The sequence below is a fragment of the Phacochoerus africanus genome, chromosome 2, assembly GCF_016906955.1.
Source record: "Phacochoerus africanus isolate WHEZ1 chromosome 2, ROS_Pafr_v1, whole genome shotgun sequence".
NCBI classification, from domain to species: domain Eukaryota; kingdom Metazoa; phylum Chordata; class Mammalia; order Artiodactyla; family Suidae; genus Phacochoerus; species Phacochoerus africanus.
In genome coordinates, this window is record NC_062545.1 from 277,387,060 (window position 1) to 277,402,047 (window position 14,988).

At 67.3% G+C, this 14,988-nt stretch overlaps 1 protein-coding gene across 4 annotated transcripts in view; it reads left to right on the plus strand.

The window, feature by feature from the left end:
* The window catches only part of RXRA (retinoid X receptor alpha), a 91,256-nt gene that overhangs the window by 56,544 nt on the left and 19,724 nt on the right, over window positions 1-14,988 (plus strand). For all 4 annotated transcript variants that reach the window (XM_047768864.1, XM_047768866.1, XM_047768865.1 and 1 more), the window contains exons 2-4: window positions 8,137-8,402; window positions 13,491-13,641; window positions 14,005-14,184. In XM_047768864.1, coding sequence (XP_047624820.1) covers window positions 8,137-8,402; window positions 13,491-13,641; window positions 14,005-14,184 — 597 coding nt within the window. The remainder of the gene's footprint in view (window positions 1-8,136; window positions 8,403-13,490; window positions 13,642-14,004; window positions 14,185-14,988) is intronic.

Genomic DNA, 14,988 nt, shown 5'->3' on the forward strand with positions numbered 1-14,988 from the left:
GCCCTGTCCCTCTTGTCACCCCCTTTCTGGGCCTGGGCTCCTCCCCCGGGGATCCCAGCAGGCCTGGGGGTTTGACTGCTGCCCACCCCCGTGTCTCCCCCAGGCAGCACATGTTAGGCCACTGAGCGGGGGGCGTGGCCTGGCTGTCCAGCCCTGGATGGAGGTGGTGGCTGCTATGCGCAGGGGAGGGGTCAGCCCTGCAGGGGTGCAGCCTGGCTGGCTGAGGGCCTTTGGCCACGGGGCTGGAGGCCAGCTCTGGGGACTCTCTGGGGTCCCTTGGCATCTTTCTGGGCAGTTAGCCCTGTGCTGTCCCCACCCGGCGGCCCCCCTGTGGGGGCTCCTTTATGGCACCCACTGGAGGGAGCGTTGCTGGATGAGGCTGAGCCAGGTATGCCTGTCACCTCACTGTTCTGACTCTCTCCCCGGTGCCAGCCAGGCCGGGCCTCTCTCACTTCTGGGTCCTGTCACTGAGGCCACACGAAGCCTCGCTGGCCCCCAGCCGTCTCTGGCGGATGCGGGCCCTTTTGGTAAAAGTCAGACGCCTTGGGCCTCTTCTAAGAGAGGACCAGCCTCATACTGGGGTCCCAGGTGATGGCCACGTGACCTGGACCCTGGGGTGGGCGTCTTGTTGGTTGGATGGATGGGTGGAGAGGTAGCACCCAAGTGGCAGCCTGGCCCTGGCATGGTCTCTGAGTCCCATGGCCACAGCCCAGCCATTGTCCCCTCCCCCCTTCCCACGGCCTCTGGGGACAGACCCACCTCCTGGTCCTGGTCAGGGGCCTGCTGTGCCTGTGGTCAGCTGGCTTCTCCTGAAAAACCGGCCCTGCCTCAGAGGGAGGCCCCAGAGGGACCCCTGGAGTCACGGGGGAGGAGAGCAAGGTGGGGAATTAATACTTTCCGAGGTAACTTTCGGGGCATCTGTGCTGTGGGCAGGATGGAGCCGGGAGACGGTATCTGTGCACCAGGCCCTGGACCCCTTGGGGGGTCTTGTTCCCGTAGCACTTGGTGCACTCTGGGTGGCCGGGTGAAGAGGGGTGTGGTGCAGCCAGGGGCGTGGGCCAGAGAAGCAGGGCTGCACAGGGGGCCGGCCCCAGCCTCTGGGTGTCTGGCCAGCATGTGTCCCCTGGGCCCCCACCGAGCCCCTCTCCCTGAGCACGTTGCTCTAAATGTGAAGAGCTAGGGTGTGGACGTGGCTTTGGGACTCAGATCCCTCGTCTGTGCCGTGGTGGTTTAAGCAGCACTCGCCCCAGGCTAAGTGTGCAGCTCAGCACCTCGGGTACCTGCCCCAGGGGGTGCCCTCCACGGGCATCTGTCCCAGTGCCGCCGCCCGGTGAGGGATGGCAGCACCCACGGCAGGAATCGAGGGCAAGGTGGTGTAGACACATTTGGTGACTGTCGAGCCAGGTCTAGTGTGAGGGCTCTGGCCACAGGCTCCTTGGACCGTGAGTTTCTGGAGGGTGGGCCTAGGGGCAGCCTCCTGCCAAGACCCTGGCCTCGGTGCCCCAGTGCATTGGCGCCGTCATCCCTTGACTCTTTCCTGGACACCTTTCCGGCCCAGGTGCTCGCTGGCTGGTCACGGGGAGCCCCTCCTGGCACCCCTTTCTTCCTGGCTGTGCTCCCCACTTCCCCCATAGTGGCCAGGCTCCAGCCACACCTGCCACCACGGGGCCCAACCACATTGCCCCCAGGTTGTACGAGTGTGCTGAGCGAGGGTGGCTGCCACCACTTCCCCTTCCTTCCCCTGGCCCTCCCCAGCCCTGGCCGGCTCAGCGCAGCCATCGGCATCCCGCCCGAAACGCTGTCCCTTTGCCACGTGTGGCAAAACCCCATCCAGTGTTACCATCAGCTTCTTTGCCCGGCAGCCGTGTGTGTGTGCAGGCTGGGGTGGGGTGGGCAGGGCACGGGGCGGCGGCGGCGGGGGCGGTGGGGACGGCGGTGGGGAGGACGGGATGGGGACGGTGGCGGGGACGGTGGTGGTGGCGGGGACAGCGCTGTGGGGGAAGGGGGAGCACAGCCAGGACGTGATGGCGGTGAGGAGGAGGAGGAAGAAGCAGCGAGTGGTGGCGGGGATGCTGACGGTGGGGATGGGATGAAGGTGGTGTCACGGTGGGGAGGGTGAGGTTGGCGGTGGGGGGGGGTGGTGGCGGTGGGGGGGAGGGTGACGATGACAATGGCGATGAGGAGGAAGATGGCGAGGAGGATGATGAGAAAGAAGCGGAGGGTGGGGGTGGGATGACGGTGGGGATGGGATGGTGACGAGGGGGAGGAGCAGGGCGGAATGATGGGCATGGTGGGGGTGGTGACAGTGGCGGCGGTGACGATGGCAGTGAGGAGGAAGAGGATTGGGGGGGGGTGGTAGCCTCTGTCTGCTGGACCCGCCGTGCCCGGTCACTTTGGCCCCCTAGTCGCCTTGGGGTTGGTGGCGGCGTCGTGTCTGTCCCTCACGCAGAAGAGCGTCCTGCTTCTCCCTCGGCCTTGGGTGTCCACTCTGCCTGCCTCCCCGCCAGGCTCCCTGCCCGTGTCGCGGAGGGCTGGGCAGGGCAGTGCCAGGGAGCAGCCCTTGGGAGAGGCCAGCGAGTGTTCTCCACGCGGCCTGGGGCGGGGGGGTGGGGGACGTGCAGAACCCCCGTGGATGGCCCGTGGGACTCTGAGCGGTGGGGGTGAAGGAGACGCACCAGGCTCACTGCGCTGCCCCCCTCTCCTCTGAGGTCTGGGCAGGCCTGGGCCACCCTGGGGGCTTCTTGGTAGGGCCCCCGAGGCTGCCTGCGCGCTGTGCTCCCGGAAGACCGTGCTTGGAGGCCCCAGGCTCTTGGGGGTGGGGGGCTGGAGGCTGGAGTTTCTCCTGATCACTCGCGAGGGCTGTGCTGGCCTGGCGTTTCCGCGGCGGGGGTTGAGACTTGGGGCTGGGGGCTTCGGTTGGGAAAAGGGCAGGGTGACCCCAGAGAAGCTGAAATTTCAGCTCAGGCTGCCTGAGCTGTCAGCTGACACCTGGCCGGAGGTGGTGAACTGGCCGTGCTCTCTGGGGTAGGAGGTGACAGGCCACCCTCTGCGGGGAGGTCGGAAGCAGGCCCAGGGCACGTGCTGGGACCCCACCCTGTGACGGCTCGCGGGGTCCCTCCTCTGGGTCATCACAGCATCCCTGCTGTTGGCGCCCCGTTTTACAGAAGGGCAAACTGAGGGGCAGGCGTCTCCCAGCAGGGCCAGCGCCTCCCTGCCCCCCCGCCTCCAGTTCCTGCAGACCCCTCCTCCTATGGCTTCCGTGGACGCGTCTTGCCCCCTCCCCTCCAGCCACCCCCTGCTTCCCCCAAACCCGACGCGCCGTGGTCCACCACAGTCCCGCCGGCTGCCACTTCTCCCTCCCTGGCGGCAGGGGAAGCAGTCCTTCCGGAGGGTGGGGCTGGGGGTGGGCGTCCCAGGAAGCTCCCGAGGGCCCGCCAGCTCCCCATTGTGGGGTTTCGGTTCCGGGGGGGTCCCCAGGCGGGGGCACAGCGTGGCAGGGGTGGGGGAGCAGAGGCCTTGCTCAGAGCTCGCCGGGTGCTGGCTCTCCTGGGCTCTCCCTCACCCCGTCGGGCCCCTCGCCCCTCCAGGCCCCGTCCCCACCCCACACTGACCCGCACGGCCTTCTCTAAAGTTCCCGGCGCCCTCGGGCCCCACGGGACACCCCCCCACCCCCCGCCGGGCTCCTTCGGTTGGACCGCCCATCCCTCCCCTCCGCTGGGCTTCCTTCTGGGCTGGGCCCGGTGTCCTCCTGGTCCACAGGACACGTGGCCCCAGCCCTGGACCCCAGCCTGTGGCCTGCTCGGACCCTGCTCCGATGGGGCCTGCACATTCAGAAAGGCTCCCCTTTCCAAGAGGGGGGTTCCCTGGCTGCCGAGGCGGGGCTGGAGTCCGAGGGGCTGGCCCCCACCCTGGCCACAGTGGGGCTGGCATTTCCTGCCGCCTCCCCTGCCTTCCCCAACTGCCTGGCAGAGGCCGGAAGGGAGTTGGTGGGGGTTCCCCAGCTTCCTGGCCCGGGTTCTTGGCGGGGTGGGAGGGTCCTGATGGGCATTGGGAGGGGGCCCAGGCAGTTCAGGAATTTCGGCCGGGGGATGTCCCCTCCCTCTCCCCAAGGGACCTTGGGGCCCAGCTGCTCGGCCGGTCCTGAGTGGTGGGTGTAGTTTCTGCTTGCCTATGGCTATGACGGGGAACTCACCACCTCAAGAAGCGGCCTGTGCCCTGTCAGCTACTGTGAGAATGTTCTTTAACTTCTCACTGAATAGAACTTTGTGCTCTCATGTGCTGGGGCACAGGGGTTACTGTGCGCCCGCTCTGGGCGCTGAGCATTCCACGGCGTTCCGTCCCTGCTCCATGGCTTCCGTTTCCGGCCTCCAGGTATTGGGAGTCCGTCCGGTGGCCTGAGATGCTTTTTGTGCCAGTTGAGAGACTGGCGCACCACCGCCTCTATCATGCAGCTTTCCCAGACTGAATCTGGTGATGCGTCCAAGTCTCTTGGCCCAGGTTGGGGCTGCTGGGTGGTCCCCCTGCCTGGACCCGGAGCCTGCCTCTTTTTGGAGGCCCCTGTGAGCTCCCGGGCCGGGCCTCCTTCCCGGAGCCCAGAGTCTCACAGACGCTGCTGGCCCTGAGGTGCTGGTTCCGGTCCGGCGGGGCCCCGGTTCCGAGGGGGAGAGACTGAGCAGCTGGGTTTTGCCCCTCTCTGCGAGGCCCGCGACCCCCTTGGGTGGGGAGGGCTGGGTGTCAGGGGCTCCTGGGGTCGGGTCTCGGCACAAGCCTGATGACCTGCAGCCCAGGCCCGCCAGCCACTGCGCCAAGGATCAGATAAGTGTGTGGTGACTCTGGTGACAAGTGCCTGCAAGTCCAAAGTATGACTTTAAGAATAAGCCTTATCGCAGCTACAGCTTATCAGCGGGTGGGGACAGATAGTGGCCCGGAAAAGGCAGAGCCTGCGCGCACGTGGAGGCGGGGGGCCCGGGCCTTTCTGCAAGCGGGGTGTGTAGGCATTTTCCCCTTTTCTTCCTAACATGCCCTTCCTGGCCAGAGAGTGTCCAGAAGACTCTAGAAAACACACCCAGCTCCTTGCCACCCAGGATCCAGGACGGTGTCTGGCGGGTGTTCTGCGTCCACGGGAAGGGCCTGGAGCCAGGGCCTGGGGGCGTCGGGGGTCACTGAGGTGGGCCCTGGCCAGGGCGGCCTCCCCCACCCCCCCGCCCCAGGGACAGTCCCCTGGTTTGGTGCCCTTGCTGTTGGCTCGCCCCCGGGCGTGCAGAGGGTGGGCGCCTGCCTGAGGATCCAGGCCCCTACCTTTGAGTCTGGGGGAATGGCTGTGCCCGGAGGTGGGGGTCAGGTGCCCTCCCGGGCTCCCCTCCCTTCCAGCCCCTCCCTGCACCCGCTCTCCTCTCCTGCCCAGGTGCCCCGCCCTCTCCCCACTGTCCTCCCCGAGGTTCTCAGATCCAGGCCGGGTTCCTTGGGGGGCTGCGGAAGTTTGGGGTGCAGCCTGGCAGCTGGCAGGCGACAGGCCCCTTCCCTCCCTCCTTCCTTCCGGCCAGAGCCTTCTCCCGCCTCTCCCTCCCTTCCTGCCAGGAGCAGGAGCAAACAAACAAACAAGGCAGCAGCTCAGGCCCCGGTGGGCCTGGGTGGGGGGGGCCTCTGCAGCTGCGTGAGCTGGAAGCCCCCGGTGCCCTCGGCCCCGCGGGTGTGGCCCTGGGCCTCCCGTCCTCGCTCTGGTTCAGAGCCCTCCCCACCCCCCCGGGATTACCCGGGCAGGACGCGGCGGTGGGGGAGCTGCGAGAATCCTTTTGCGCCCCAGACCCCCGTCTCCTGCCCGGAGGCTGGGAGGAAAGCTGCGGGGGGCTCCCCTCCGGTGGGGCCAGGCCCTCGGGCTTCTGGATGCACTGCCGGGGCCGGGCCCCCTGCTCCTAGCGGTGCCCCCGTGCTCTCGGCTGGAGACGTAGTGGAGGGTCCCCCTCCGAGTCAGGGGGTGCTTCTGGGGACCGAATAAAGGGGAGAGGTGTGCACCTCTTGCAGAGAGGCTGGCTCAGAGTCCCCGGGGCAGGGGCAGTAGAGGGCCAGGAAAGGGGACCTTCCAGGTGTCCCAAGGGCCTGGTTCCCAAGGGCCTGGTGGAAATGAGTGCTCGCTCAGCCTGGGGGCACCCGCAGGCTTGGGGAGTGTCCTGGGCAGCTTCTGCGCCTTCCCTGTGCCAGCGTCCTTGTCTGTCACGGGGGGCGGACGTGGCCGCAGGGCTATGTCACCAGACCTGCTACCTGCTTCTCTTCCTCTTGTCCTCTCTCGCCAGCCCCTGGCGCAGACCTCTGGGCCCACGGTGTTCAGCGTCCCTGCGTGGGTGTGGGGAGCCTAACGGCTGACGGGGCTGGTGTGCGGGACCCGTCTTTGCCAGAAGGTGCCGCTGCCTCTGGTTCTGGAATTCCTTAGGCTCACCTTCCAGTTGAGTGAAACGGTCTGTTCCGGTTTTGTGAATGGCGAGGGTTCAGATGGGTCAGATGCGGCTCTTGTGCGGGTGCCGGGCCAGGTAGGCCCCAGTCCCTGGCGGGCAGGTGGGAGTCCAGGCCCCCTTCCTGGTCGTGCCCCTGTTCGGCTTGGGGGCTGCAGGGCAGAATGGGGGTCCACAGGTCGGCAGAGCTCGTCTGTTCCCACGGGGACCACCCCACCTCACGGGCTGGCCACTGCCCAGCACCTCCGCGGACAAGTCCGTAAGGCCCTGGATGAAAGCTTGGCTCTGGCTGGAGTCAGGTTGGCTCGAGTCCCGGCTCTGCCTGTTGGTAGCGGTGTCCTGCGCGTGTCCCCTGCACGTGTCCCCAAGATTTCGTTTGTGCCAGTGACTGAAGTTGATGAGGGCTTGGGGGCAGTGCACTAATAGGGCTTCTTCCTGCCCCGAGCCGGACACTCAGGACCGCTCAGGGCACAGCCACTCGGGAGTTCAGGCGGGCGTCATCCTGGGGCTGTTGGGTGGTGTGAGCAGGGCGTGTCCCCTGACCTGGGGGCTGCGTGGACAGAGGCCACTCCATTGCACCCGTGGTCCCCTTGACCTCCGGAAGCGTGTGTGATCCCAAGGGCCTGGCGCGAAGGGGCCCGAGAGACCGTTTTGCAGATGGGAAGGCTGAGGCCCCGGGAGGGGGCGTGGCTTGCTCGGGACACCCTGTCCCCTGCTGCCTTGTTCGGGGCTCCTCCACTCCACTCTGCTCTGCTCAGCTCAGGCCCGAGGGCAGTGGATTTGCTGCCCGAGAGCCTCTCTCCTGGGGAAGCTTCTACTGAGCCCTCAGGGTGGGGAGGGCAGCCTAATTAGTGCAGGTTGGGGCTTTGAAATCCCTGAGATGAAAGCTGGTGTGTGGGAGGTCCCTGGCGCGCCAGAGCCGCTGTGGGTTGCCCCGCTCCAGGCCTGGCACATACTCCGGCCCCCTCCACCAGGCCCACCTGGAAGCTCCCCGCCCCCGGGCCGCACACCACCAGGCCGGGGTGCACAGGAATCAGAGGGCCTTGCGGGTCTGGTGTCTCGGCCACCACTGCTGGGGCACCTGCGCAGGTCCGGGTGGCGCGCTGGGCCCGCCCTGCCACGGGCAGCTGTACAGACACGAGGCCGCAGTTTCTCATCTGTAAAATGGGATGATAGCATCTGCTGTCTCCGTCTAACTCCGCGCCGTCATTGCCGTCGAGGACATGGACTTGTTTCTGCCGCGTACGTAGCGGGTGCTGGAAGACGTCCGCCTGCATTATCATTCTCAGCCTTTCATCCTGGCCTCCGAGTAGGTGGCAGAGGGGGCTGGCAGCTCCTGGCCACCAGGCATTCCAGGTGGACAGGCCTGGGGTGCTGAGGGTCCCGGGGGTGGCCGCCTGGCCTCCCTGCCCAGAGAGGCATCTGGGAGCCGCCGTCCGCCTGCTCTTCCTGTGTCTGCCTCGGGCTCAGCTGGACCCTTAAAACGGGGCCGGTGGGGCTGGTTGCCCGGGAAGGGGGTGCTCTGGGCCTGCCCGACCCGGCCTCGCGAGGAGGGGGATTTGCATCGGGGAGCTGGAGGAGGACAGTGGGGGCGCCCGGGGCCCCGCCTGGTGTGGCGGCAGTGGCCTGAGGGTAGCAGGCCAGTCGGTGTGGATTCCTGACCTGCCTCCTGTGGCTTCTTGTTTTGCAGACTTCTCCACCCAGGTGAACTCCTCTTCCCTCAACTCCCCCACGGGCCGCGGCTCCATGGCCGCCCCCTCGCTGCACCCCTCCCTGGGGCCCGGCATCGGCTCCTCGCTCGGCTCCCCCGGACAGCTGCACTCGCCCATCAGCACCCTGAGCTCCCCCATCAACGGCATGGGCCCGCCCTTCTCGGTCATCAGCTCCCCCATGGGCCCCCACTCCTTGTCGGTGCCCACCACCCCCACCCTGGGCTTCGGCACCGGCAGCCCCCAGGTAAGTGCGGGGGCGGGGCCTGGGCCTGGACCTGAGGGGCGGGGCCTGGGCCAGAGGGGCGGGGCCTGGCTCTGCCTGCTTCCTCCTGTGCCCCGCGGAGGCAGGTGCTGCCATTGGCTTTGGAGGCATCTCAGGTGGCCGGAGCCTGGCTTTGCGCCCAGGTCTGGCCAACCCCTGCGCCTGTGACCCTCAGAGGTCATGAGCCAAGCTTCCTGGCTGGCCCTCTGTTCCAGTGAGGCTCCCTCCAGTGTGTGTGTGTGTGTGTGTGCGTGTGCGTGTGCGTGTGCGTGTGCGTGTGTGTGTGTGTGTGTGTGTGTGTGTGTGTGTGAGGGCCTCCTAGTCCCTAGGACTGGGAGCTCTGGGGGGTGGGGACTCGGAGTCCTCAGGCTTAAACGCACCACCCTGGAGCCCCGAGGGCCCTCAGCTGCCCTTTAGCCCCTGGGCTGTCCTTCTCAGGTCCAGGTCCGTGCCCTTCCCCATGTTCCAGTGCTCCCTGCTTGGACCCCCGGGCTTGGGGCAGACGCCCCCTCCTCGGGGTGCCCGGCTGGAGTCCCGCCGTGCCTTCGGCTCTCCCGCCAATGGTGCTTGACGATCTCCACGGTCTTGTTTGCCCAGATGGTTCTCTGAACAGCCTGGCTTTGGGGCAGGGTCTGGATGGGGATGCAGCTGGCACTTGGCAGCCTGACTCTGCCAGGTCTTGCCGTGGGGACCCCAGGGCCCGGCCTACCTGTCCCCTGAGCGCTTCCTGTCAGAGGCCCTGCAGAGCTGTCTGGAGCTCCCAGGGCTCAGACAGGCATCTCCTCCCCTGGTTCTGGTGGTTTCCTGGCGGATTGCTCCCTGGATGCCTGGGAATCCTCCAAGGAGGAGGACCCCCCCAGAGGGGAGGACCCACCATAGAGGCGCCCCCCCCCCCCAGAGAGGAGGGGGCCCCGTAGTGGAGCCCCTGTGGAGGAGGCCCCATCTGGCAGCCATCTCTGCGGGCACAGGGCAGCTGGCTGGATACAGACTCCAGGGCAGACTCCACTGTCCAGAGCCGCACAGGTAACCGTGTTAACACGCGTGTCCTGTGGACTCCCTGCTGCCCGTGGGCTGGGCTGTCGTCTGTGTAGAGCTGGTCTTGGTGGAGCGTATCGCCGGCTCTTTCAGGGTTGGCTGTCTGCCCCTTTGCGTCTGGAGGATGGGGCAGTAGAGCTAGGCCTCGGGGGCCCTAACACCCCCTGACCTTCCCGAAACCGGCAGGCGGCGTCTCAGCTGCCCGCCTGGGCCTGACTGCCACACCCCGATTCTTGCTGGCTGCCCCGTGCCGTTAGGTGAGAGGGCAAATGACCGGGACAGGGGCGGCATGTGCTGGCCTCCTGCACGCCCCGAGGATGGCAGCAATGCCCCCAAACCTCCGGGGTGCCTGATGCCCCCTGGTGCTGTTAGCGGGGGTGGGGCAGTGCTGGGAGAGGCCTGGGGGCCGCGTCGCTCCTGTTCTCCGTTGTGCTCTGCTCGCCGCGAGGTCCCTGGCACATCGTGGGTGCTGTGCTCCAGGTCCCTTGAGGCTGATGAGGGGACCAGTGCGAGAGAGGGCTGGGGAGGGGTCGGGGTGCAAACCCCGTGTGACCCCCGCGTCTGTGTCTCTGTGTTCCTTTGAAAGCCGGTTAGGCTGCGGGTGGTTAGCCATGGTCTGAGCCCGGAGCTCGGCCTCTGGCTGCCGTTCTGGGAGGCCTCTGTCCTCGGGCCCTGCCTCCACTCCCCCGCGTGACCCCTTCCTGGAGCCGCGTTCAGCTGCTCGGCTTCAGCAGTTTGTCTCGGAAACTCGCGGTTCCCCATGTTTGTGGACGTGCGTGTGGAGTTAGGAGTGTGGGGGGCGCGCATGCCCCCAGCCGCTCCTCCAGACCACAACCGCCGGGTCGGAGTGCCGGAAGCAGCAAGGTCCTCGCTTGGCCGTTGTCGGGGGTGGCGGGTGCTGGCGCTTCGCGGGGAGGGCCCTCCGCCCACAGGGAAGCAGGTGCAGGTGCGGGGGTCTGGGCAGAGCCAGGCCGGGCCACGGGCACCGTTGCCCGAGCGGCCCCGCGTTTCTCCCCTGGCACGCAGGGGGCACCCTACCACATCCCAGAGCTCCCGTAGTGCCCGGCCTCACCAGCCTGGGGGCCTCCCTGTTCCTCTATGTGGGCACTGCGGCTGCGAGGCCTTGTGATGGGGGTGTCCACGAGGCCATGTGCCCTTCCCAGGCTCTGCCTCCTGCCTCGATGGGCAGGCGGAGGCCAGTGAGGCCAAGGGCCTCCCACGCCAGCTCTCACCGTGGGTGATGAGCTTTCCAGCGTGGGCTGGAAGGAAGGGCATGGCGAGACGAGCAGGGGACCTGGGGGCAGTGATGGAGGCGGGGCTTATTTTAGTAAGTCCTGTAGGCTCCACGGAAACTGAAATAAATGCCAGGGATTTGAAAGGGGAAACGGGATGGCTCCGCCCTGCACACCGTGGAGACTTCGGGCTTCAGAAAGGGGTGTTGATGCCCTGGCCGTGCTCAGAGGGGAGCTGCCCCCCAGGCCTTGGGGAGGGGCGTGCGCCTGGCAGAACAAGACACCCCCCCCGCCCCAGCTCTGTGCTCTGTCCTGGGAGCTGTGAACACAGCCTGAGGCCCAGCTCCCATCCCCACAGCTGTGCCGTGGAGGCCGTGCCGGGACGCCCACCAGTTGAGGCAGAGAAGTGGCGGCCCAGGCCTGGGGTGAGGGTGGGGCTGCAGCCCGGCCTTGATCTTCCTACGTGCACGGGTTCCCCGAGCTCCCCTGGAGCTGACTGCTGTGCCCACGGGAAGGAAGCCTGAGCCCAGGTGGGCAGGGATGCCCTCAGCCCATGGCCCAGGGGCCAGCGTGGCCATGATACTGACCATAGCTCCCAGCAGCTCTGTCCATCCTGCCTGCAGCTCCTTCCTTGGTGTGGACTGGGCAGCCTTCCTTGGTGCCGCGGCCCTGCCTGAGTTTATCCAGGGCAGGGACCTGTCCCAAGGGCCAGGCCGGGGAACGGGACAGGTGACCCCTACTCACTCAGGCTGGTCCGGGCCACGGTAGGAGGAGGAAGCGCCCGAGGTCCTCTCCTCAATGCTGTCAAGGGGGTCCAGCTGCGGGGAGTCGTGGCTGTGCTCCCCCAGCTGCGCGAGGCCTGGGACCCAGCCTCCGGCCTGGCCTCCTGCTCTTGTGACCTCAGTGGCTGCCCAGTCCACCCCTCAGGACCTGCCCGGCCCTGCTCTGACCTTCCACTCCTGGCCGCACCCACTTCCTGCGCTTTGCCTGGCGGTCCTTGGGTTTCACGGTCCCCGAGGGTCTGCTCGGTGGCCTTCTGCCTGGGGCGCCGCTTTCTGTCCTCCGAGGCCCAGCTGTGGCGGTGTCCCCGAGGCCTGGTGCTCCTGCAGAGGCCGTTTGCTGCTCCAAGCTGGGTCCGTTAGCCATGCTCTCAGCGCTGCCCAAGAACCGCTCTGTCGCCCTGGCGGTGCCCTTGGACGGAGGTGCTTGTGTTTTCTGGTTTTCAGGCTCAGAGCGGTCAGAGAATTTCCCGAGTTGTGTGCACCCTCCCACCTGCAGGCGAGCTCTGCCGGCCGGGAAGGGTGCATGCTCAGGGGCCTCCAGGCGCCTGTCTGGGCACTCAGGTCTGATGGATGGCACTGCTCAGTGGCTTTGGGCCAGCCTGTCCTCTGGGGCCCCAGGTGCCCCTTCTTGTTGCTGATGACTCCCAGAGGCCTGAGCTCAGACCTGCGCAGCCACCGAGCAAACGTGTGCCCTTGGCGGTCCCCCGCCCTCCCCAGCTCCGTGTCCACTCTGGAAAGGAGACCGCAGGGCTGCCGCTCCCTCGGGGCCTGCCCCGTGGGGAAGCCCATGCACAGGAGCACTTAGCAAAGGCGTGGCCCCCCACCTGCTCTGCACCCTTCCCTGGGAGAGGCTCCTGGAGCCTGCAGACCCCGCACTGGGCACGCTCTCAGGTTACACGGGGCGCCTAGTTCTGCGGCTGGTCCCCTGGACATGCTCTCACCCCACCTCCTGAGTGTGGGCAGCCCCAAGAGGCTGGAGCTGGCCTCCCAGCCTCCCTGCAGCCCCCAGGCCCTGTGGGTGACGTGTCCTCGCGGGACAACAGGACCCACAGGTTGGAGGCAGAGCCCAGAGCTGGCTGGGCCAGAAGGGGCACTGCAGGCACCAAGGCTGGGCCGAAGCAGCCTTTAGGATGGTCTGTGCCCTGTGCTTTCCTGTCCCGTGGGAAAGGGGGATGGGAGCCCAGGGCTGCGGGGACAGAAGAGGGTGAGGTTCCCTTGGCAGGAGGGCCCAGCCCCGGGCTATCAGGCGCTGCACGGCCGGCTGGCTGCCGTATGTCCAGAGACATTGCAGGGCTGACTTCCGCCTTTGTTGGGGGTTTGCAGAAGTGGGGGTGCTGGGAGCCGCCAGGCTGGGGTCCTGGTGCCTGCGGAGACCGGCAGGCTCTCAGGAGGCAGCGGGAAGCACCTCTGGGCCCTTGGTGCTGATGGGAGAGCTGGGGTGGGTGCAGCGGAACCAAAACTGCTGTGTCACTGTGGCCGCGGCAGCTGTTGCCAGGGTGACTGGTGAGTTTCCCACGCGTCCTCCTGGCCCAGTGTCAGGCTGGCGGGAGGGGCAGAGGGTGTGTGTGTGTGTGTGTGTGTGTGTGTGTGTGTGTGTGTAGAGGGATGGCGTCAACTCCCTTTCTCATTGGGTCGTGTCATCAGAGACCCCCCACCCTGCCCACAGAGGCTGGGACAGTGTCGCCTGCGGGGCTGGACCCCGGCCCTCCTCCCTCCTTGCTGTGACCAGGCCTCGGAGCCCATCTGTGGGTGGGGGGTCCTTCAAGCACCTGCCACAGCAGAGGGTCCAGGGGCTCTCGCTGTGCTGTTGGGGGAGCGCCCAGAAATGGCAGGCAGGTCTTATTTAGGTGGGGGTCCCATGGAGGGTGGGACCCCGGAATCAGGACAGCCTCCCCCGGCCTGGCTGCCCCCAGTGCGGCTGGGGGTGGGCGGGGCCCCCTCTGCGCCTCGGTTTCTCTGTCCGTAACGTGGGGTGGGGCAGCACCGTCCTGGTGCCAGGCTGACCCGCTTCCCCTCCTCAGCTCAGCTCACCCATGAACCCGGTCAGCAGCAGCGAGGACATCAAGCCCCCGCTGGGCATCAACGGGGTCCTCAAAGTCCCGGCCCACCCCTCAGGGAACATGGCGTCCTTCACCAAGCACATCTGTGCCATCTGTGGGGACCGCTCCTCAGGTGAGCCCTGGGGCGCAGCGGGGCTGCAGGACCCCCGAGCGGGGCGAGAGGGGGAGTCTGGCCCGGCCAGCGAGGGGGCGCCCGGGGCTCCGAAGCCTTTCGCTCTGGGCCTTCTAGTATGTTTGCGTCGTCGGGGGTGTGGGCAGTAAGTGGTGTGTGGCGCGGAGGCTCCCGGCGGAGGAGGCCGCTGTCAGCGGGGCTGATGGGGGCGCAGGCGGGCTGGGCCCCCTCCCCACGCAGCGTGGCAGCCCAGGGCCCGGCCAGCCGTCCTCTCTCCGGGCTGCCAGCTCAGGGGCAGCGAGGCCGAGTCTGGGGTCCCGGGGCGCGGGGAGGCCGGCTCCCTCACTGGCACTGGGCCCGCAGGCAAGCACTACGGGGTGTACAGCTGCGAGGGCTGCAAGGGCTTCTTCAAACGGACGGTGCGCAAGGACCTGACCTACACGTGCCGCGACAACAAGGACTGCCTGATCGACAAGCGCCAGCGGAACCGGTGCCAGTACTGCCGCTACCAGAAGTGCCTGGCCATGGGCATGAAGCGCGAAGGTAGGCACCCCGGGCGGGCGGGGCGGCACCCCCTCCCCGCCCCGGCCTCCTCGTCCAGGCTCCTCTGAGCACCGGTCCGGCCCTGGACTCGCAGCTCTGCCTGCCTCGGCTGAGGGGCGCACGCTCCTCCAGAGGCCGCTCATCCCTGTGGGCCGGGGTCTCGCTCGGCGAATCTTTTTCTTGTAACGCACCCGTGACATATGGAGGTTCCCAGGCTGGGGGTCGAATTGGAGCTGCAGCTGCCGGCGTACACCACAGCCACAGCATGCCAGATCCGAGCTGTGTCTGCGACCTACACCATCGCTCACGGCAATGTCAGATCCTTAACCCACGGAGCGAGGCCAGGGATCGAACCCACATCCTCATGGTTACTCGTCGGGTTCATTACCGCTGAGCCACAGCGGGAACTCCCTCCCTCACTGGATCTTTACTGAGTGCCGGCTGTGTGCCAGGCTCTGGGCTTACAGAGGGCTCAGCCTTGGTCCTGCCTGCCGGTGACTCCAGCCCTGCTGGGGACAGGCGTTGATCAGAGCCTCTTCAAGGTCGTGTGGGCCCCCGGAGAGGCTGGAGGTGGCAGGTGGGGGCCCCGAAGGAAACGAGCCCAGGAGAGCAGGTGCATGTGGGTCCTGGGGGCTGGTTCCGATGTCCGGTAAGGGGACAGTCGAGGAGACCCTGAGGGGCCGGCGCTGATTGGGAGGCGGGTGGCAGGGCATCTAGAGCCCGTCACGATGTCCCCGAGCCTGCTGGACGCCGGGCCCTGCTCTCTGCTTCCTCCTGCACACCTGGTTGGGGGGCCCTTGGCTT